General features: G+C 44.0%; 2 protein-coding genes across 4 annotated transcripts in view; one reads left to right on the top strand and one right to left on the bottom strand.

The window, feature by feature from the left end:
• Nucleotides 1–23,944, bottom strand: part of IL13RA1 (interleukin 13 receptor subunit alpha 1) — a 439,968-nt gene that overhangs the window by 298,263 nt on the left and 117,761 nt on the right. The gene's annotated exons all lie outside the window — the stretch shown is intronic.
• Nucleotides 1–23,944, top strand: part of FRMD7 (FERM domain containing 7) — a 35,367-nt gene that overhangs the window by 1,649 nt on the left and 9,774 nt on the right. Inside the window, exons 2-8 of one of the 3 annotated variants that reach the window (XM_081896952.1) lie at nt 11,611–11,715; nt 13,991–14,033; nt 15,346–15,379; nt 18,037–18,134; nt 19,199–19,313; nt 20,445–20,592; nt 22,312–22,407. In XM_081896952.1, coding sequence (XP_081753078.1) covers nt 11,611–11,715; nt 13,991–14,033; nt 15,346–15,379; nt 18,037–18,134; nt 19,199–19,313; nt 20,445–20,592; nt 22,312–22,407 — 639 coding nt within the window. Of the gene's footprint in view, nt 1–11,610; nt 11,716–13,990; nt 14,034–15,300; nt 15,380–17,655; nt 17,780–18,036; nt 18,135–19,198; nt 19,314–20,444; nt 20,593–22,311; nt 22,408–23,944 lie in introns of those variants that run through there. The other 2 variants (XM_081896951.1, XM_081896953.1) reach the window with 2 other exon arrangements.

The raw sequence follows: 23,944 nt of genomic DNA, 5'->3' as shown, positions 1-23,944 counted from the left end.
GGGTCAGAAAAATATTTGGGTTTATTTTCTTTCTCCTTCATCTATTGAGCAATATATATATATATATATTCATTTTACAATACGAAATTATAAAAACACATAACAAAATTTTTCACAAATACATTCTTTTGGACTTCCCTCAGCTCTCCTGCGAATCCTCCGTTTTAATTCTTTCTTACGCATTTCCTAATTTAATATTGCCTTTTAGAAAACCTTCCCCCTCCCTACTCCCTTTTTTACAATATTTCTAATATTCTCCTTCACAGAACTTCTTGCAAACCGACAAACGTTGTTTGTTCATCGTATATACTTTTCAAATAATCTACAAATTTACTCCAGTCCTCGGTGAACCTATGGTCCCGTAGATTCCAGATTTATTGTGCAATATTTATATGCTGCTTATATACCACTTTACATAAAACAATATAAAGTGTTCATTAAATATACTGATAAAAATGCATTGTTGCTGTCACAGCTTTAAAGATCTCCTTTAATACTGCAAAAGTTTGGAGACACAAGATGCAAAGAAATGTTTTTTTAAAGGTTGCTAAAAGTGACAAGGAGCACATCCTGTCTGGCTGTTCCCATTTAGAAATGTAAGGAATTTCAACCAATAATCAGTTGAATTTCAGCATCTCTGTACCTCCAACAGCTTTTCGCACCTTGCCCCTCTATATCTGACCCAGACATCATCGTTTTTGCTCTGCACAGCATATTATTGCAACAAATAGGTTCCATTAAGGTCTTTCCTTTTCAAACCTCTGAAACCCCCCCGGCACATGATGCACTTGGAAGCTAAATGGCTACAATAAATGAGAATCTGAATTAGCGAGTCTTTTGGAATAGAAAAGGGGCCTCAGGTTATATTCCCAACCAATCTTTCACAATAACTAGCTTTGTGGCTCTTGTTAGTTACAAGTCCTGGATGAGGTCAGCAATCTCTTAGTGGATGTCTGGTAGGTTTCAGGGCTGGTAAACAGGACCAAACTGGCATCCTGAGAATGTGGGTTGCATTGGTCTTTAGAGAGCTCTGCATGGGTGCAGTCCAGCCTTTTCCGACCCTGCTGGCTCCCAGATGTTTTGCACCACAGATGTTTTGAGAGCTGTTGTCCAAAACATCCAGAGGGCACTGGGGTTGGGGGAGGATGGTGCAATGCAACTTCATATGCATCTGCACCAGGATTGCCAAAAGCAGAGAGAACTCCAACTATAAACTTCCCTTTAACACATGCATGCACATGAAAGCTTATACCAAGAACAAACTTAGTTGGTCTCTAAGGTGCCACTGGACAATTTTTTTAATATATTCCCTTTAACACGTTACTCCCACAAAGAAGCTTCCCTGAGTATAAGTGGCTGCAGAGCTTGGGCATCTGAAGAAGTAAATTCTCTATTCATGGGCCCCTGCATAAACTGGAACCCTGGGGTCCTGCATATGTGGAGGCCTAAACACACAGAAGGTCAAAACATATATGGTTCCAATAGCCACACATCCAAGCTTGACGTTTGGGCATAGGAAGGTGGAGAGATGCGCAAGGAGTGGGGCAAGGTGCCACTTCCATGAGGAACCCCTGCCCAGTAAATTTCTCTTTGTGTTAAGCTTCAGAGCATGGTGGTTTGTGGCATTTTCCAGCAGCTGAAATGCTTGACGATGATGGAACACTTCATATGAACACTCAAAGGGCTGCACTCGTGGCAGAGTGAGTGCTTTGCAGGCAAAAGGTCCTTGGTTCAGACTTTGGCATCTCCAGGAAGGACTGGGAGAGAGGCCTCTGCCTGAAACCCTGGATTAGATAATACTCAGCAAAAGGCAGAATTAACAATATGGACTCCAATACCATAGCAATCCAAAGAGGCACAAGACAAGGATGCCCACTGTCTCTCTTCCTATTCATCTTGGCCTGGAACCCCTAGTAATCCAACTCTGAGCATCCCCAGGTATCAAGGGTGTGGAAATAAAAGGTAAAACCTATAAACTAGGGCTCTTCGCAGACAACTTGATGGTCACTACACCAGACCCCATAAACACAGTAACCTCTCTAATAAGAGAACTCAACACATTTGCAATAGTGTCAGACCTACAAGTAAACTTTGCAAATTCTGAGGCTGTCACCAACATCACAAAGTTAAAACTCTGCCACACCAAATTCAAATACTTAGGGGTACAAAGAAACCAGAAACCTCAACAAACTATATCTCCACAATTACAATCCCCTGTGGTGACAAATCAACAAAGATTTGAGGAAATGGAAGATACCAACTTCAACCTCTCAGACAAAATAGCCATGATCAAAATGAGCACCCTCCCTCAATTAACCTACCTATTCCAAACTCTCCAGATAAAAACCTGGCAAGCCAAAGGCCTACACTGTCTAAAAGACTTCTACAAAAACAACAGACCCATACCAATACCCAAATACTTTGGCTAACACACCATAAACTACATGCCTTCTTAAACAATCCAGCAGTAAAATCAGCAGCCACTAGGCCCTTGACCGCCTTCAAAACCTTCTCCTCAGAGCAGAGGGACACAGCAAAAGGATGGTATCCACAATATACAAAATACTGCTCCAAAACCCAACAACCCCCCTTGATGCAATCAAATAACAAATGGGAGCACAGCATAGGTTACGAAATTAACCCTACACAATGGACTACAATGTGGTCTAAACCTCCCTTTAAGTCCATCTCAGCGATGGTACCTAACACCACAGAAACTGGCACTGATACGCCCAAGAACTTCACCAAGATGTTGGCGAGGCTGCACATCCACAGGCACATACCTCCACATGTGGTGGGAACGTCCCAAAATCCAACCCTTCTGGATAGCAGTCCTACAAAAAACTAACAGGTATTATAACTCACCCTGGAATTAGCCCTACTGAACATCTTCCAAGATCATAATGACCATTCACATTATGCAGAGCTTATAACCCACCTGCTCTCAGCAGCCAGAAGCCTCATAGCCAGACACTGGAGAGATCTGTCAGGAGTAAGCATGGACCAGTGGTATCAAATTGTATGGGAAACAGCCTTATTAGAAAAACTAACCAATAAAGTGAAACTGACATGGGGACAAATAGAAGAAGACGCCTTCAACCCAGTATGGCTCCCCTTCATCACATACACAGGCCACAAGACAATGACAAGAATCCATTGACAGCATAGGAATCAATCTTTTGATTTACCTGACCCAACAACCCCCCCCCCCCCGCTCACAAATGCAAACAAACCCCACTGCAGCCAACCACAGACAACCAACCACACCCTGGGACCCTAATACCTCTCACTATACCAAGACAATGTAATAAACGAACAGAAAGAGAACCTACCCAGTTGATGCTGACACAAACCCCCCCCCCACATTATACAAAAGAATACGAGCCTCACCACCCCACTCCTCCTCTCCCCACTCTTCTTCCCCAACCTTATACTGTACTCAACACTAATGTCTCACAACAAATGTAACTGATTTATAAGAAAGACTGTACAATCTGAAAAAAGAGACAAGGCATGTACTTTTGTAAACCAAGAAAATCTTTAATAAAAATTATTTGTTAAAAAAAGAAATACTAAGTCAGGTGGCCCAATGGTCTGACTGTATAAGGCAGAGCCCTGAGTTTCTATTCCCAACCAAGTTGAATTCAGCTAGTTGGGGATTAAACCTGCCCTGGCCTTGGCTCAGTGGTGCTGTCTTCTGCTTTGCAAGCAGATAGTTTCAGGTCCAATCCCCAATATCTCCAGGATAATCTCTGAACAGCCACGAGATGGACCAAGTGTCTGACTTCAAGTGAGGAGTCTTAACTGGGTCCCAGTTATTCTTAACTGGGTCTCAGCAGCTATACAGAAGGTTTTGGGGAAAGTTTTTTTTTAATGGTCCCCACTCACTTATTTGTCTACTTTATGAAAATGATAGAGGGTTGCTTACATGGTGGAGTTGTGCCCTCTAAAGAAGTTTGAAAGTAAGTAAGTAAGTAAGTAAGTAAGTAAGTAAGTAAGTAAAGTTTCTCAAATGGCATGGCAGGGATTAAAAGTTACTTGTATTTCATATTAAATCATAGATGAAATAATGGAAACGTAGAGTTGGAAGAGATCCTGAGGGTCATCACTAGTAATGGCTCAGGCACTGGTCAATAGATGTCCATAATGATTGTGCTACCCGCACCTTTGCACTGCACCCGCATTCATGATGAATGTGGAGGCTGGGATAGGGGCAAGGAGCAAATTTTGTCAGTGGCAAAATATCCCCAGCAGGAAAATCAGATCTCCTCATCACAGCCGGGGCCTCATTTGCGGAAGCTTCACAATAAATTATTATGCATGTATATCACGAAAGGGACACGGGTGGCGCTGTGGGTTAAACCACAGAGCCTAGGACTCACCAATCAGAAAGTCGGCGGTTCGAATACCCATGACGGGGTGAGCTCCCGTTGCTCGGTCCCTGCTCCTGCCAACCTAGCAGTTCAAAAGCACGTCATGTGCAAGTATATAAATAGGTACCTCTCTGGCAGGAAGGTAAACGGCGTTTCCGTGTGCTGCTCTGGTTCACCAGAAGTGGCTTAGTCATGCTGGCCACATGACCCGAAATCTGTCTGCGGATAAACGCCAGCTCCCTCGGCCTATAGAGCGAGATGAGCGCGCAACCCCAGAGTCGGGCACGACTGGACCTAATGGTCAGGGGTCCCTTTACCTTATATCATGAAAGAGTGGCAACATGTTGGCTGCCGCAGACACTGAGGGTGTAATTGCTTTGTTAAACAGGATTATATACAGCACAAGAAGAGCCTGCTGCTGAATCTGGCCAATGGCACATCTAGTCCAGCATCCTGTTCTCACAGGGGCCGACCAGATGCCTCTTGTGGGACCCGAGCAGAAGAGCAACTCTCCCCTCCTGTGGCTTCCTGCTGTTCAGAAGCAATACTGACTCCAGCTGTGGAGGTGGAACAAAGCCATCCTGGTTAACAGCCATGGCTGGCAGGGCTCTTAATGCAGACCTGCCACATGCAGCATTTCCCTAGATCATAGGAAGTGTGGGAGGGGGAGGAGAGAGAGGGCGCTTAAGGGATCACCATGCCAAGTTAATTCACTGTGCCTGAATGCAGCCTGGCTAAGGCTCCAGTCTCCCACAGCCAGGAGTCCACAGGGAAAGCTAAGAATTGGCAACGGCCAAGTAATATATCCCTCACATCCCAGCCTGACCACTGAGGGCCTCAGGGGATGGCTCAGATGCAGGGCTCATAACTGCTAGAGATTGCATTCAGTACCGTGGGCCAAAGCCTGTGGAACTCCCTCCTGCCTGTGATTAAGGCAGGCAGCCCACTGTTGCATGACTTTTTTTGTTCCAGCAGGCATTCTAAGGCAGAATATTGAATTTTTATTGTATGTTTAGAATTGCTAATGGCTGAGAAGTATATAAATGTTTTGAATAAATAAATACAACCTTGGATGGTGCAAATATTTTGACTGTCTTGCTTAGCAACTCACCTTCTTCTGGGCCACCTTGGTCACCAGGCCAAGCCCAAAACATTTTGCCGCCTGAGACGAAACAGAAAATGGCACTCCCCTCCGGCCACAGTGCAGGGATTCTCCGTTCCCTTGCACGGGAAAGGAAGCGCCTGCACCAGATTCCCCGGGTGGGCCCTATCTCATCCCAATTAGATCACAGCAAGAGACTCTCTTGTGAGAAAATGGCAAGTGCTGATCTCCGACTCTGTTCCTCTGGGAGCCAGTGCCCCTATATTCTAGTGCAGGAGGAATAAACAGTGATAATTGTTTTAATTACTGCTGTGATCCAGCCGTTTGGAAGGGAACCGGGACAGCCCCAGAGAGAATGCTGTTATTATGCTGTCATTTCCCAGCTGCCTTCCTCCACCGGGGTAGTAATTTTAAGGTTGTTGTGTGCAGCAAGGGATTATCTAAAAATGTTAGCGTGCATGTTCCACGCTGAGCACGACCTGCGGTGTGTAAGCAACCCCTCAATTTCCTCTGAAGCCAAAGTCATAATGACAGGTGCATCTGGACACTTGCCAGCTTCAGTCTTCTTAGCAGAGGGGCTGCTGTGCCATGGGGTTTGGGGCTCCTTTGTGTCCCCAAACAAAGCAAAAGTCCCAGTGCCTAACAGTAACTGGCGCTGTTACGTAAGACTCGTTCCCCATTTGTAATGAATTAATGTTTCAATTCCGACACCTGCTTAAAACATTTTTGCTAAAGCAATCCTATGCAGCCCAGGGAGAGTCGACACATGTTTTAATCTGGTGTTTTGCTTATAATTGATTTTATTTTTATTTTTTTCTAAAGGCTTTAAAATGTTCTTAACAACTGTTTTTTAATTGATGACTTCATTGTATGTTTTTTTGTAAACCGCTTTGAGATTTATTTATTTTTACAGTCAAGCAGTATGTAAAGTTTATGGAATAAGTCATTTGAATTAAGGTTTATCCATCACCTTTCTTGCACATACAAAATCCTCCCATTTTAGTGAACATCAAGAAGCAAGGAAAAAGCAAGAGGTGAAAAAGTAAGTTGCATTTGGAGCTCAGTGCAGCAGACGGCATCCCTCGGATCCCATTGTATCAGGCCGGCTGTCTTGCATAATCCTGAAACTGGGCCATTTGTGTGGTGGACCAGCATTTGCCATTTGGAACTCCCTCCAGTTATAGGTCATTCAGGCGCAGCTTCCATTGTCTTTTCAGCACCTTCTTCAGCAGGGCTCCTAAGGAGAAATCTCAGGTGGTATCTTGAGCATGGTTTGAACTGTGGAAAAGCGGCATACAAACAAAATGACGTCTGTCTGTCAGTCTATGTCATCTGACTACAAAGCTGCTTTGATTGATGCAACTGTCTTAATTATATAACTGTCTTGTTATATTTGCAGTTGCTTTACATATGATGTTAGGTATTATGAAATAGCTTTAGGGCACTTCATAAAAAGTGATTTGTAAATGAAATTTACCATCAGCATTGCAGAGCACTTCCAGGGATGGCTCCCCATTTGTGGGCTGCTTTCGCTAGCAAGGCTTACTCCATCGTTGCTTTCAGGAGGAATTTTGAAATACTCTTCCCCCAGGCCCTTGATGGCTGAAGAATATTGTTCCTAGCAACCTTAAGACAATAGGATGGAATAATGTTTCAAATCGCTTTTAGAGGTTTTTAATTCTAATTGTTTTTAGAATGTTTTGTCTGTTTTAGAATGCTTTTGCATAGTTTCTAGATAGTGTTCTGTTTGCTGCCCTAGGTTCTTTGCAGAAGAAGAGAAGGGTACAGATAAACAGCATCATCATCCTTCAATCATAATTGCATTTTTGTGTTTTAGCAGTGCATCCTTCTTTCTTCCCCATCTTGTCTGGATGCGTCCAGGGTTTGTTTGATGCATGGAACTTGCCCTTTTCCCTGCTCAGCTGACGATTCAAACATCTAGTGCAGCTCCCGTCATTGCCATTAAAATTGCTTGGAAATCTTGAGCAATCAGCTTTTTAATAGCTCTGTTCTTCTAGCTTAATGATGCTTAATTACCCTTGCTCATCAAGGACCATGCAGCTTAATTAATATGTGCAAATTGCATTGGTGTTCTTGCCAGCCCCATTGGTGTATGCCAGAAGCCAGTCCAGACCTCAATGAAGTGAGCATCAGAGCAGGGTTCCAAGAATTATCTTTAGCAATAACAAATGTTGCATTGATTTATTGATTTGTACAGTGACTATCCCAGCTTTCAGCATCAAGTGGCCTCAAGGATGCAACCCGGTAAATCATTCAAGTAAACACAATTTTACACCAGCTGTAGCTTTTTGGCTGGCTATGATCAGCTGAAAAAATAAAGCCCATCCTGTCCAGCCTTTTTTTATCAGTGCATTGTGGGCAATGACCACATGACCGACTCAGTCCTTGGTGCCAGGTGGCTGCATCCAATGCTCATCTGACTCAAATCACGAAGTTAATAGGCATAGCTTCATGAGTGCCCAAATGCAGGTCAGGCTGTACTAAAAATGTCAAGACAACTTGACTACAACCAAATGCTTGCGTAATTCAGGCTACCATCATCTTTCAGAAACAAAAGCTTTACATCAGCAGATATTTTTTCCAAAGCTCAGTGGAAATGAAGACACCTGAGACTCTGCAGTAGCCTTTTTGGAAAGCTGTCTGTCTTCAAATTGTTTTCTGCAACACGATGTCCTTGTGGGAAGGGGTTTAGGCCCACCAGGGTAGGTGGGATGGAACTTAATTAAAACTTAATTAAAAAGGCAACTGACAATGAATGCTTGAACCTGTTTGACCAGTTAGGAAGTGCTTCTCTGAGTCAGTTTGGAAGGTGGGGAGGGGGCAACCCTGGTGACATGCTTGGTTTTTAAATTAAATTTGCTATTTTAAAAATTCTTCCTAAGGGCTGCTCAAAGTGGGATTTCATTTCTCTGAGCAAATATTCTTCACCAACACCACAGTCCTAAATCAGGCCATGTCACCAACTGCTTTTGAAAGTAAAAAATAGATTGCCATTCTTTGTGGGGGTGTTGATATAAAGACGGATGGATCTGCGGAAACTTTGCTTTATCATTTTTCACATCTTAAGCTTGGTTCTGCATTGGCATGTTTTAACAAAATAATTCTGTTGAAAATTCACCAGCGTTTTAGTGTATATTTCTGCTAACATTCACAATTCTGCTTGCAATTTTCCCTAATATGATTATGTCTTTATACATTATTTCCACTAATATCATCATATACTTTCCCCTAAAATATGCATTCATGTATGCATTTTCCTTTCTTCTTCTTCTTTGGCAATCACTCGTAGCCAAGTAAGATTGTCTTCCATAAAGACGGTTTTAACAGTGAGTCTGTAAGTGACTGTGGAGGCCAATTCTGGATCCACACGACTTTCCACAGTGGGGACATTAGTTTCTGTGCAGATTTGCCAAGCACGCCTGCCTCTTAGCATGTTTCTCCCTTGCGCCCTGAGTTTTAGCGTCTTCAAAGATAAGCTCTACCAAAGGTAGTTCAGCTGAAATGATCTAAGGCTCTAAACCATGTTCATTTGTTTTAATGGGTTTACTTGGACTCCAATGGAGAGCTTCATTGCAAATTTGAAGAAGTGTAAGTTTCGAAGGGATGCGGGTGGTGCTGTGGGTTAAACCACAGAGTCTAGGCCTTGCCCATCAGAAGGTCGGCAGTTCGAATCCCCACAACGGGGTGAGCTCCCGTTGCTCAGTCCCTGCTCCTGCCATCCTAGCAGTTCAAAAGCACGTCAAAGTGCAAGTAGATAAATAGGTACCGCTCTGGCGGGGAGGTAAACGGCATTTCTGAGCACTGCTCTGGTTTGCCAGAAGTGGCTTAGTCATGCTGGCCACATGACCTGGAAGCTGTACGCTGGCTCCCTCAGCCAATAGATGAGCGCCACAACCCCAGAGTCGGTCACGACTGGATCTAATGGTCAGGGGTCCCGTTACCTTTACCTAAGTTTCGAAACAAAGTCTATGTTTCAGTTTGCTAATTGTTTCAGGGATTTGTAGATTATTCAGAAAATTATTGTTAACAACTAAGTTCATTAGCAGGATTAATCTAAAACAAGCAGTTAAGGAAAACATAGAGAATAACTAATAAATGAAACTAAGTGGGAGATGCAGTATTGAAAACTAAAACATAAGAAACCACATAAGGGGGGTGGGATGGAAGTAAAATTATATTTTTTATTGGGAAATCTAATTAATCTGTATGATTGTTTAAAAAATTCAAAAATATTGAATAATTTTTTTTTTAAATTGTTTCAGGGTGCATGAGTTAGAGACACTTGTGTCAAAATGCAAACCAAAACTGATTTATCCCACCCATCCCTGGTCTGATAATCAAGAAATAAGAGCCAAAATTATATGGAGTTAACTACAGAACATCTTATTTCAGACCCTCCAAGTGTCCCTATTTTCCAGGGACATCCCTGATTTAAAGAAGTTGTCCCAGTTTCTGATTTGATCCCAGAATGTCCCCCTTTTCCTTAGGATGTCCCACTGGAGAAATGTTGGAAGGTATAGAGTTATCCATCCCCAAGTTGTCTGAAGGCAATTCTGTATAGGGAAGGGTTTTTTAATTGTTTAATGTTATATTATGTTTTTATATATGTTGGAAGTTTCCCAGAGTGGCTGGGGCAACCCAGTGAGATGGGTGGGGTATAGATAGTAAAATTATCATTAGGGAATGGGACATCCCTATTTTCATTGGAGAAATGTTGGAGGGTTTGTTATTTATGTATTGAATTTATATCCTGCCCTTCTGAAGGAGCCGAGGATGGCAAACAAATTCACAAAAAAATTAAAAAGCAAAATCTTTCTAGAATGGTTAAAACATTATATTTTGCAATTAAAAACATCTAAACTCAGTTGCAGGTGGCGCTGTGGGTTAAAGCCTCAGCGCCTAGGACTTGCCGATCGAAAGGTCGGCGGTTCGAATCCCTGCGGCGGGGTGCGCTCCCGCTGCTCGGTCCCAGCGCCTGCCAACCTAGCAGTTCGAAAGCACCTCCGGGTGCAAGTAGATAAATAGGGACCGCTTACCAGCGGGAAGGTAAACGGCGTTTCCGTGTGCGGCTCTGGCTCGCCAGAGCAGCGATGTCACGCTGGCCACGTGACCCGGAAGTGTCTTCGGACAGCGCTGGCCCCTGGCCTCTTAAGTGAGATGGGCGCACAACCCCAGAGTCTGTCAAGACTGGCCCGTACGGGCAGGGGTACCTTTACCTTTACCTTAAACTCAGTTGCAAGCATTCTAGAACAGTTTTTTAAAAAATGATTCTATCCAATGATCTTAGGGTAGCCAGGAACAATATTCAAATACTGTTTTCAAGTACATCTTGAATATTAATAATGATGGAGACAGGTAAGCCTTGCTAGGGAGAGCATTCCACACCCAAGGAGTCACCACTGAGAAGGCCCTTTCATGGGTCACCACCAACAAGGCCTCAGCAGCCAATTGCAGAGTTTGAGGTGGTTTGTGTTAGGGAAGGTGCTGTTCCAGGCGTTCCTGCATCTCAGCCGCAAACATATTCTGACCTGAGGTGGTGATGAATGTTTCTCTCTGCGCACCTGCTCCCTTTCAGATCTTGACTCTTTGGTCCAGGAATTAAAGTATGTTAACTGTGTTAGGTTCAAAAGGAGAATTCAAAGGACACACAAGCAGAGTCTTCTCTCCCATTTAAGGAGAACAGGGAAAGAACTTCTGCTTTGTGTAATAGAGACTTCTGGGGCTGCAGGTTGTGGTTGCATAAGTGGAACAGGAATTTCTGGGCTCCAGCTAAGTGCCCTATAACAAATTACGCATAAGGTGTTTCTTTATGTTTAAACAAAAATGGATTAAAATTATTTCTTTTTTTAAAAAAGAATTGGTTGGACCTGTGAGACTCAGAGCCATAAAGCCCACTAGGTGACTTTGGTCCCGTCCCTGTTTCTTAGCCTAACCTACTTCATGAATTGGGAAGGCCTAGAGAACCATGAACACTGAGCTTGAAGGAAAAGTGGAAAATAAATAAAACAAACAAAAGTTCCTTATTTACTGTACTGAAACAATATTGTTAATCTTCTTGATCTCTGTGTTGTTTACCTCGCTGGCTTCCCCCCTCCCCTCTTTCCCTTCCAATAGCAAAAATCTTCTGGCAAAACATTGTTCAGCCTAAGCTGCAGCCACCTGAACCTCACAGAGAAGGAATACTTTGGGCTGGAGTTCTGGAGTTCTGCAGGGCATACTGTAAGTGAAGGCATTTTGAATCAACTTATAGGGGTGTCACTGAAGGCAGATTGTATATGAGGTGCTCAGTGGCACCACTTCAGGTGCTGGGTTATGTATTGCTCTGACTGAATACCCCTCCACTGAAATGAAATGTTGGGAAACTAGCATGTGCAGTCACGCAAGGGTTACTGAAAATTCTGTGCTCTCAACTGCTGAATTCTGCAACCTCCATAAACAGTGCAAGAAAAGGAAATGCATGTCTCCTTATTTTGAGTAATTGATTCTGTTAAGTTGTGGGTTGACATAGCAGACGACACAGCGATTTCTCCAAAGCAGCTCTTTATTTTGTAAGCTGGAACAGAACTAACTGAAGAGCTCAGTCAGCCTGCTTATATAGAGCTCCAGAACAATGTAACTGTTGCAACATTCTAAAACTATCCAATCACTGAGCATCACTTTTCAATCCTTCATTTGCATAACTATCTACAGTATCCCCCTGCTGGCCCAGGGTGAGAACTTCAGTACATAACAGATTCTTCTTGTTATGGGGAAGTGAGTGCCTCCCTCCCCCATGCCTCCACACTGAGAGCCACCCCCACCCCCCGCCAAAGGATTCCACAGCCATTCCACATTCCAAATGGCACATTATTAAATTTCATAAGAGGATTGACAGATTTTCAGAACATGCTGTTTTTGAAGCCGTCAGTTCTGGAAATTTAAAAATGAAAACCTAAAGCAGTGATTCCCGTGCTTTTTGAGGCCAATGCCCACTTTGTTCCATAAGCTCATCCCCAGCACCCCCTGCTCTATGCAAAACCTTATTTAGAATAGTGGTTTGCACAACCCACTGACGCCAGCTTTTCAAAGGCTGGTTGATTTCCCTTTACACCTCCAGCCAGCTCCTCAGCTGCCCCTTGCCTCTTAGCACCTCCTAAGTAATCCCACAGCTTCCAAGGGTCGCCACTGCAAACCACAGCTATAATTATATATGGGGCCAACATGCTGAGTGGGGAATACATTATCCAACCCCTGAGGCATCTGAAGGCTGCCCTGTATAGGGAAGTTTTTAAATGTTTCATGTTTTATTATGTCTTTATATATGTTGGAAGCGGCCCAGTCAGAGTGGCTGGGGCAACCGAGTTAGATGGGCAGGGTATTAATAATAGTAATAGTAATAGTAATAATAATAATAATAATAATAATAATAATAATAATAATAATAATATAGGGTGTCCCTATTTTCATCAGAGAAATGTTGGAGGGTGTGATGTTGTTGTTTTAACATACATAAACACAAGCTTTCTGCTAGCCTTCCTAAATGTGCTTCTTTTGGAATCAGTGCCGGAGGTACAATCGACTTTGTGGATGGGGGAGGCTCTGCCTGGCCTCTTTGCTTTCTAGGCAGAGCTATTTAAAGTGTACTCCATTTGAAATGGCTCCCCAGACACACAAAGAAAGATGCACACAAGCAGCCAAGGCTGTGCTGTTTTTGCTCCCTTTTCTTTCCCACTGGTGAAAATTCTGTCTCAGCCAAACAGACCCCAGTCTCCAGAAGGGAAATCCAGGTTTGGAGGCGGAGAGGGAGAAGCAGGGAATCTAAGTGGCTTAGAGCATCAGTGGTCCAGCTCTGCATCATAAAGACAACAATGGAGGCCATTGACTTCTCTTCGCTTCATTAACTTGCTGGAGTGCAGTGTGGGTAAAAACAGGGCTCTGCATTTATAAGGAGCAAAAGCAGTGAGTCTGCCTGTCTGCTGAAAGGCTGTTTTTCCTCCTCAGAAGCCATTCAAGGAGCATCACTCAAGGATATCCATCAGGAAGCTGATTAACTGGGCTGCATTGTTCTTCAGCTGCCAGGGGCTGATGAGTCTATGCATGCAGCAGAATGAGATGGTAGAGTCCTGATGTGGTTGGACAGACTGTACCACTTCACAATCAAGTGTAAAGATGGCTTAACAAAAAATTTTAAAGCTCTGTTAAAATATAGCTGAAACTTGACAACCAGCATAGCCAGAGGCCCCCTACCTTCCTGAAGCATTTCTGTTCTATTTGCAGGGAGGGCATTGTTGTTACAGCTGTGTAAACACCACACATTTAAAAGCACACCCACCCAAGAATCCAGGGAACTGTAATTCACTCCTCACGAACCAATAATTCCCAGCACCCTTAACAAACTATGGTTCCCAGGATTCTCTGGCGGAAGCCATGTGCTTTAAATGTATTGTATGTACACAGCCCTGGATGGTCAGGATCAGCCCAATATCTTTTATGCTGCACTTTTGTCTTCCTACAGGCCTGGCTGGAACTTCTGAAGCCTATAACAAAGCAGATTAAAAGTAAGCTTTTTTGTTATCTATGCATATATTTTAAAAATACTTTTCTAAAGCAACACTCAAGGGATGGCAGGGAGATGGAGCACTGATCCAGGGCTCTTCTGGCTCACCTTCTCCTCTCCCCATCAATGGCAACTAGGCCACATCCACAACATACATTTTAAAGCACTATGATAACACTTTAAACAGCCATGTCTTCCTCCACAGAATTTGGGGAGCTGTACTTTGTTGAGGGTGCACTAGGAGGCTCCTATTCCCCTCCCAAAGCTGCAATTCCCAGAGTTCCCTGTGAAGAGGGATTGATTGTTAAACCACTCTGCAGAATTGCAGCTGTGGGAATATATAATATAGAGAAACCCCCTAACTCTAATGCTGTTGGGTGGTTGGCAAAGCTGGCTCAAGACACTTGGGCACCTGAGGTGAACCACAAAATGGTGTCCCCAGCCCCTTTTGCCAAGGAAGAAGGGGTGAGGGAAGATCTACATCAGGAACAGGGTGCAGGGGAGAGACAAAGTTTGACATTGGGATTGGCTGCCCAGTAAACCCTGCCTCCTGAGGCATTTGCCTTATCTTGCCTCATGTGTGGGCCGGCCCTGTATTCACATCGGGATTGGCTGCCCCTGAGGCATTTGCCTCACCCTGGCAGCTGGGCAGCTACACTAGACTTTTTTAAAACAGTGATGGATCTGCAGCATGTGTCTCTGGTTGCGCCCAGATCTGATAGTCACTTTGTTTTCTGGGCATGAAATGTTTCCATAGGCCAAGACTGGGGAACCTGTGGCCTTCTAGATGTTGCTGGACCCCAACTCCCAGCTGCCTCTGCAGACAACATGGGGGTGGTTTCATTTATTTACCTGTTGCATTTATATCCCACCTTTTCCTCCAAGGAGCTCACAACAACCCTGTGAGGTAGGTTAGGCTGAGAGAGAGTTGCTGGTCCAAGGTCACCTAGTGAGCTTCATGGCTGGGTGGGGGGGTCTCAGCATGGGTCTCCCAGGTCACAGTCCAAAATGCTAACCACTATGTCCCACTGGATGGAGGCCAGAGGTTCCTCATTTCTGTCTCAGATCAGGCGTCTCCCATGCCTGGATGTAGCATTTTAGAAACATGGGGGAATCAGTGCAGCACATGGGCATGATGGACAGTTAGTCTCCATCTTGTCTAGAGTGTTCAGAAAAGCTAATTCTGCAGGCTGTGTGCAAATGAAGAGATTTGTAAATGTTCCCGACAGACCTTTGAAACCAAACTTATGAAGATGTTGTGTTTTAAGATCCTAAGGAGGTTCTTTTCAAATTTATGGTGAAATTTTTCCCAGTGGATCCGGGCCATCTGAGAGAAGAGCTGACAAGGTATGTTTTATTTTTACACAGCCTCTTGGTTTTGTTTTTGCATTTGTTTCATTTAGAAATAATTTCATTTCGGGGTTTTATGAATGGGGGTTTCATTAAATGCTTAAAATAATTCGAAACGTTCCTTTCCCTGACCTCCTATGTAATTGGCAAAAGCAGCGTTTGAGGTATGAAGGCTAGGAGCTAAATGACACCTTAAACCATCAGTGTATCTGAAGAAGTGTGCATGCACACGAAAGCTCATACCAAGAACTAACTTAGTTGGTCTTTAAGGTGCTACTGGAAGGAATTTTTTTTTGTTTTGACTATGGCAGACCAACACGGCTACCTATCTGTAACTGGAACCTTAAACCTGGGTTATGGGCACAACAACAGAATGTCTAGGCGTACCTTTTTGATAACAAGAATAAAAGGTGAAAATGAATGAACTGCAGCTAAAATATTATGTTCACTTTTCACATCTGAAGACAGCAAAAAAACAAAGCCATGCTTCCCCTGCCCACCCCCCTAATATTCTTAAGAGGGCCTTTTCTCCAGTCTTCAGAGAGTGGCTGGAAGTGGGGAGGCAGAAAAAGGTCCTCCTCTCCTTCCACTCTGCAATTTTAATCTGAAATCTCTTTGGTGCTTTACTGCGTCCAGAGCTCAGAAACTGCTTGCGCTAATGAAATACCTTGTCGCAAAACACACCTAGAACAATGGGAGTTTTGAACGCTATGCAAAAGCACTAAATCAGCCTTTACCAACCTGGCCCCCTTCATATGTTTTTGACCGCAACTCAGACCAGCCCCAGCCTGTGTACAGCAAGGCAGGATGGAGCTGATGGGACTTGTAATCCAAAACATCTGGAGAGCATTGTCTAAATACTACATAACTGCATTGTTCATTTTATATCTATATATACCCATCTAGGTATTGTTGCATTTGAGACAACGAAGCAATGCTGATGATAATATTTATTTATTATTAAAATGATTTATTATATTTACACCCCCACATTTCCTCCAAGTTGCTCAAGGCTTCATAACTGGGTGGGGATCTGAACCCTTGTCTCCAGGGTCTTAGTTCAACACTCTAACCACTAAGCCATACTGGCTGCCATCAGTATAACTACTGTTTTCAGGACAATTAGAACTGCTTGCATAAGCATAGTTTCTCATGGATGGTGCCCATTGTATTACAATGGCTATCACAATTTTATTGAAAATGGCTTTTACATGCATTTTTGCTCCCCATGAGCACAAGTGTCCTTAAAGTATAGAAACTTGGTAAAAGGACTTTGAATGCACTGACCGAAACCCTGACACAGGAAGGGGGCCATATCTGTGCTTCACAATTGCACAACAAGTAGTCAGAAACTGGGACTAGGCATTGGGTTCAGCATCCTGCAGGATCCTTAGCTTTCATTTAAAGAGAAATCCAAGGTTCTAGCCCATAAGATATTGAAGATAGGTTTGAAAGAGTGCACAGCAACCAATGAGACTGCAGAAGCTGGATGGGAGGGGTAAAGCAGTTAACCAGGATGTGCAGCCATTTAGAGACAAGGCTTAAGTGGTATGGATAACTAACTCCCTTGCCCATTCTGTCTTCCCAGCAAGAACAGATAAACAATTGACAATAAACAAATTTATGCAGATACACTTGTACTGAATACTTTGAGAATCCTCCTTTTAATCTTGCACATGAATCTAAGAAAAATTAAACAAATTAGATCTTCTATTCCTGAAGGCCTGTAAACTGGTCACCGTGGTTCTACTGATGACGTGTTGTTCAGGTTGATATTGTCGCCTGCCACCCCAATCTCAGAGCCGTGCAAGATTCCAGGGGTTCCAGGCGCTTACCCAGGGTTCAGTTTCCTTTGGAATGAGAGACTGTGGTGTTTTTAGGATGTATGGTTTATTTACACATATACGCAACCTGAGCCTACCATAGAGCGGCTCAAAGCATTAACACTCCAAGAGGGTCTTGCTTCTCCTATAGCCACACCCTTGGATTAAAGCGGAAATCAAGCATGGCTCTGACTCTCTGCCTTCCCAGCCTGCTGCCTTGTCTCCAGCTTTTAGCTCACATAACACAACTCTACACCCTGGCTTTTGTCTTTCCAGCTCCCAGCGAGCTGAGGGAGGGGCCCCCACCCATTTGTCGTCTGGCACAGAGCTACAGTGGTACCTCTGGATGCGAACGGGATCCGTTCCAGAGCCCCATTCGCATCCTGAGCAGAACACAATCTGTGTCTGCACGTGCATGGCTCGCGATTCGCCACTTCTGCGCATGCGTGTGACATCATTTTGAGCATCTACACATGCGCGAGCGGCGAAACCCGGAAGTAACCCATTCCATTACTTCTGGGTTGCTGGAGAACGCAACCTGAAAACGCTCAACCTGAAGCGTCTTTAACCCAAGGTATGACTGTACTTCCTTTGTTACCTAGATGGACCCATAGTCTGTCTTGGTGCGTGGTAGAATCTAATGAATACAGAATGATGCCTGATAAATTGCAGAATTGTTTTAGTCAAGATAAACAAGGGTTGATGCATGTATGTATTTGTGTGTTTTGGCACATGACCACTAGAAAAGGGTCTTACCCTCACATTTCCTTTGGGGCAGGGAAATTTTGAGGATCGTCTTCCTATCAGTAACATCTCTGAAACGGTTTTTAGATACCTGTTCACTCTCCAAATCAAGAAGGATCTGGCCTGTGGAAGACTACCTTGCAGTGATAACAGCTCGGCCCTGATGGTATCACACCTTTTGCAGTGTACGTACAGCATTGGCCTGGACATCAGTTAGAAGTCTATACGAGGTTGACAAAATGCAAAAGTTTCCACAGGGGTCTTGAACCTGCAAATGTTGAGTAAGATGTGAGCCATTCAGCTTTTCTCAGCCTTGCATGGCAAGCTGAACATGTCAAAATTCCTCTTCGCAGCTACTGAAACAATATGTGGATGGAAGTGCTGCTGACCTTTGCAATTTGCGCTTCACTGAATTTTGTGAGACTGTTCTCCAACCAAATAATGTGCCCCAAAGTATGTATAGCAGGAGAAAGTGTGCATAAGGATGCATGCATTAATGAAAATAACAAACAGATATGCTTGCAAAAATGTATATATCAGAGTAAATGTGTATACCAGGAGGAGTTTGGATTAAGAGGCAGATTAATTTTCATTAGGACTTTAAAAAAAAAAAAGCTTTGCAAGCTAATGTGAAAATGTAGAGAACTGAACTAAAATGAGAAACTGAAATTGACATCCCGAACCACAATTTTGCATTTTGTTCCAGGCCCAGCCACTGTCTTTCTTGGGTCTGGTTGGTTGTTTAGGGTTAAAAAAAAAAAAGTTCCAACAAGCCTGTAGACTCTGTGACTGAAGGTTTTCCAAAGATGCAGCACTTGCTTTCTTCCATGTAGTCTGCATATCATCTAAATTCATTGCATATATTTTTGCAACTAAAAAGTGCTTCTTGAGAAGCCAGTTTCATATTGAAAAGAAAAGCTCATTGTAGATTGATTCTGCATTATGCAATTTTGAAAGCAGATGTTGGCAATCCCTGCAATGGAAGACATATTCACACCTGCCCAATGGCATTGTGGGTGGGCATAGTCCAAGACTGCAATTGCCACTTCCTTCTTCATTCACCTGGGGCATGTGGAAAGAGGAAATGGCATGGGTGTTCAAGTGCACATCAAGCAACCACAACCACCCAGGTGGAAAGCCGCATGATGAGGATGAGCATGAACGATTCCAGATTGAGACAAGCTATATTTTTGTGCTATAAACTAGTTTGTGTGTATGCAGCCTAAGTTTATATGGTTTCACATTGCAGCGGCCCTGGGAGATTATCATGAAGAAATGGATCAAAAGCACCTGGAAACGCACAAATATTTACTAAACCAAGAGTGTTTGGTGAACAAGATCATGCATTACCACAAGAAACATATGTAAGTCCTTGTTTTTTAACTACTTGTCACTTTCACCTTTGGCAGAACAGAATCTAGAAGCAGCACTATGGCTGCTGTTTTCTGCACTTAAATTCTGTGTAAGAAAATGTGGATACTACAAACTGTATAAGTTAGGCAAATGAATTCTGCAGCTGCCCTCCCCCTTCAAGCACTACAAACCTTATTCAACTATTTTCTTGGTTTCTGAAATCTCAGCAAACGCTATTTGTGTGCCCCTGTGAGTTTCTAGCTCTACACACGAGAAACAAAACAAAACAGAGATTCTCAGGGAGTTGTATGGTGTTTATATCCTGTTCTGTGCCTTCTGCAGAACATTTGCCAATCAAGTGTTTTCTTCTATCAAAGCAGCAGTCTGAGATGTTCTTTAATGATGTTTTGTTTTTACATTTGATAATGTTGTTGAGATGATGGTTGTTCTTCCTCACATTTAGGTCTGACATTTCCACCGTGATGTTCATGGTGGTGTTCATTTACCCACACCACCAGCCTGGGTTAATCTGAGAGAGGGTTACTGTGATCATCATCTGAGGCCCTTTTTGGTGTGCTTCCTCCACGAGAGGTCTGGAGGGTGGCAACACAAGAAGGGGCCTTTTCTGCAGTGGCTCCCTGTTCGTGGCCTGACGCCTTCATTATGTATCTTTAAGCACAAGGCAAAAACCTTCCTCTTCTCCTAGGCCTTTGGCTAATTAAACTATCTGTAGCCTTTTGAACTGTAATAATAATAATAATAATAATAATAATAATAATAATAATAATAATAATAATAATTTATTATTTGTACCCCGCCCATCTGGCTGGGTTTCCCCAGCCACTCCATAGAAACCAAAAATACACCAAAAATGTGGTGAGGAGTATTGTTATTGTTTGTTATTATGATATATATTTCTGTGTTCTTATTTTGTAAACCGCCCTGTGATCCTCAGATGAATGGCAGTATAGAAATTTAATCATCATCAATGACTACAACAACTCCTAACAAGGATACTCATGGTTAGGAAAAGCACCCCACACATCTGGACTATGGTGGATTTGAATGTGGAGATGGGGGAGAATCCCCTGGATGAGCCCTTACTTGATGGTGGTGCTGAAATACTAATCTTTTCTTTCTAGAGGCAAAACTCCTGCTGAATCAGATGTGCTGCTCTTGGACATAGTGGGGAAGCTAGAGATGTATGGAATCAGGCCCCATCCAGCCAGTGACGGTGAAGGGACCCAGATCAATTTGGCTGTCACTCACATGGGAGTCCTGGTTTTGCGGGTAAGGAGAAAAGCTTCTCCAGTCAATGTTTCAGGAGGTAAATGCAAAGTTGCTACTGTTAACAGCATCCACAGCAAAGTGCCTTAGTGCTGCTGAAGCACTGCTTTTCTGCAATACGTCAAAACAAATTCAAAACAGAGATTACACGCATCACTTCATATGATGCTTAAAAAAATATATGCAGTGCCCTTCTGTACGGCCCAAATCCTTCTATAATGAGTATTCAGTTGCCTGTTCCATTCAGCCAAGGTTGCTTGTATCGTTAATCAAACGCTTCCTGCTTGCAGGTTCAACTCATGGTATTAGCTTCCTGTTGAACATGGAAGGAGAAATTAGTGATGAATCTTGGGTGGTGCTTCAGCTTCTCGCTGCTCTGGGCTCACCCTGCTGCCATTGCTGTTTAAAAGAAGAGCCAGCCTCTTTCTCCAGCACCCTTTGATGTGGGCGTCTCCAATTCTGTCTCCCCCTGGAAACCAAAATGTTCCAATGTCAAAACTTGGCATTCCATGGTAGCTAGACATCTCTTGACCATATAATCTTCTGGCAAAAATAGTCACCTAATTTTGGGGCAATTACGTGGTACTAAGGCTCCACAGCATATTTGCAGAGCAAACACATAGTTTGGTTGGTGTTTGCTGTGTAATGTGGGCGCTGAAGGGCCCAGGCAGACACACTTCCAACTGGGGAAGAAGCCAGAAAATGAAATCACGATCCACCCAGTGTTATATATCAGCAGATATCAGAGTTTTCTCAAGCTCAGGAGACCTAAACCTTCCCAGGTCAAGAAGAAATGGCAGAGAACATAGGATTGCATGCACACTGGTCTCTGAGCAGTGAGAGACTCCAGGGGTGCCTGTGCTTACCTAGGGTTCAGTTTCCTTTGAATGAAGGTCAGAGGAGACTGTGGTGTCTTTAGGATATGCATTTTTATTTACACTTATATACAACCTGAGCATAGGATGGAACACAGATCTTTACCCTTTAGGTTTCCAGGGAAGCCCTAAGTTCACAGCCTTGGGCCCAGCACAGAGTAGACATGCCTCCTGTCTCCAGCTTCTAGCATCAGCCCCCAAACTCACACATAAGCAGAAACCCTTGGCCAGGTGTTCTTCCTTTAGGATGAGGTGGCATGTAGCCAGGTGAGGTGGGGAAGGCCCACGGATTTGTTTCTATCACAACAGTGCAATGCCTTTGGAGATGGTAAATAGCAGTACTTAACTGGCCTTGCAGTGCCAGTAGCTTAACAAAGGAAATGGTTTTGCTGGCTCAAAAGTCTCTTCTACTTAGACAGGCAAGTTTGTCAGAATTACATACAAAAATGCATTTCTTAGGAGAAATTTGCAATATAGTGCTGATGAATTTTCACTTGCAAAATAAATGTTCAAAATCACTTCATATGTGCAGTGAAATGAATTTAATTTTAGAAAAATGAACAATGGAAAAGAACCAAAACGGACTGATCCATCCAACCCCGTTTTGGAAGAACAGCCCCAAACAGGCTGTTATTTGGGACTATTGCTACAATATTGCAAAGGATCCCCCTTTTTTCTCTTTTTGCATGCTGTTAACCCCAAATGTTCTTATTTTTCACTGTCAAACACTGGAGAGTTCTCCCACCACACGAACTGCAGGCTGCAAACAACGACCGTGTTGCACTATCCAGGCATCTTAGTCCAAAATGTTGTGTAACTCACACATTGTGTCTATTTTTCTCTGCAGGGCAATACGAAGATTAACACCTTCAACTGGTCCAAAATTCGCAAGTTGAGCTTCAAGCGGAAGCATTTCCTGATTAAACTCCATGCCAACATTTCGGTAAGGCCTAGGCAACTCTCTTCCCTCACATAGTTTTGTAGAAACACAAGTTGGCTTAAAGTATAAATGTATTTACCTCTGGTCCCTTCTGTGGTCTGTGTAATGTGGAGGCTGGCACTGCACTGGAATATGTTTCTTCACGTGGGACCATACTTCTCTTGAGAAGTCATTAGTGGCACTGCATTAATTCCACACAACACTGAATAGCCAGTGACATCAAACATACTGGAAGTTCAGCATGACCAAGAGACAGAATTTCCAAAATACAGTGGTGCCTCGCAAGACGAAATTAATTCGTTCCGCAAGTCTCTTCGTCTTGCGAGTTTTTCGTCTTGCGATGCACGGTTTTCCATAGGAATGCATTGAAAATCAATTAATGCGTTCCTATGGAAACCGCCTTCCCCCGACCTCTTCTGGCGGGCGGCATTTTAAAATCGCCCGGGACAGCGGAGGACTTCTCCGCTGTCCGGGGCGATTTAAAAGCCCCTGGGAAGGCAGGCAGGGGGGACAAAGACTTTTGCCCCCCGCCTGCCTTCAGAAGAGGTCCAGGACAGGCTTCGCGGACCTCTCCGCAAGCATTGGGAGCGCTCCTTGCGGAGAGTTGCCAGCGCGCCCAGGCTTCGCGGCTCCGCCGCCGGGCTTCGGGACATCGTTCCGAAGCCGGGCGGCGGGGGGAGGCTTTTGAAGGCAGGCAGGGGGGGCAAAGACTTTTGCCCCCCGCCCGCCTTGGGAAGAGGTCCTGGACCTCTTCCGAAGGCGGGCGGGGGGCAAAAGTCTTTGCTCCCCCCTGCCTGCCTTTCCGGGAGAGCGGAAAAGGCAGCGCTGCCTTCCCGCTCTCCCGGAAAGGCAGGCAGGGGGGAGCAAAGACTTTTGCCCCCCGCCCGCGTTCCTTCGGAAGAGGTCCAGGACCTCTTCCCAAGGCGGGCGGGGGGCAAAAGTCTTTGCCCCCCCTGCCTGCCTTCAAAAGCCATCCGGGATAGCGGGAAGCGCTTCCCTGCTATCCCGGACCGCTTTTAAAATGCTGGCGGTGGGGAGCCTTTCGCCCCCGCCGGCCTTCCTGGACCTCTTCTGAAGTCCGGAGGGGGGGGGGAAAGGCTTTGCTCCCCACCGCCAGCATTTAAAAAAAGGTCCCCGAGATTTCCCTATGGGCTTTCGTCTTGCGATGCAAGCCCATAGGGAAAATCGTCTAGCGAAGCGTCGCAAAAACCGAAAAACCCTTTCGTCTTGCGGGTTTTTCGTCTTGCGAGGCATTCGTCTTGCGGGGCACCACTGTACCTTTCAAGCATTTTCTATAACCTCACTTAGCCAACTGGCCTGATTTATACCACAACATTTCTAAGGGGTTTCATAAACCTACTGGAAAGAGAATCAAAGAAACAATGGAGTAGACAAAAAGCGGGTTTATTGATCCGGTGCATTTCCTACCCTACTAGTCCTCCTTCTGCAGTGTAATTCAGAGAACAGTGATTCAGAATTCAGATGTTCTATCTCTCTTGTCTCTTAAGAAACAGAAAAGATAGCTATTTTGCTCCACTTT

Source organism: Podarcis melisellensis (genome assembly GCF_964234715.1).
Source record: "Podarcis melisellensis genome assembly, chromosome: Z".
In the NCBI taxonomy this organism is placed as follows: Eukaryota; Metazoa; Chordata; class Lepidosauria; order Squamata; family Lacertidae; genus Podarcis; species Podarcis melisellensis.
The sequence above is the reverse complement of the archived record's forward strand: the minus strand, read 5'-3'. Positions and strand labels throughout refer to the sequence as shown.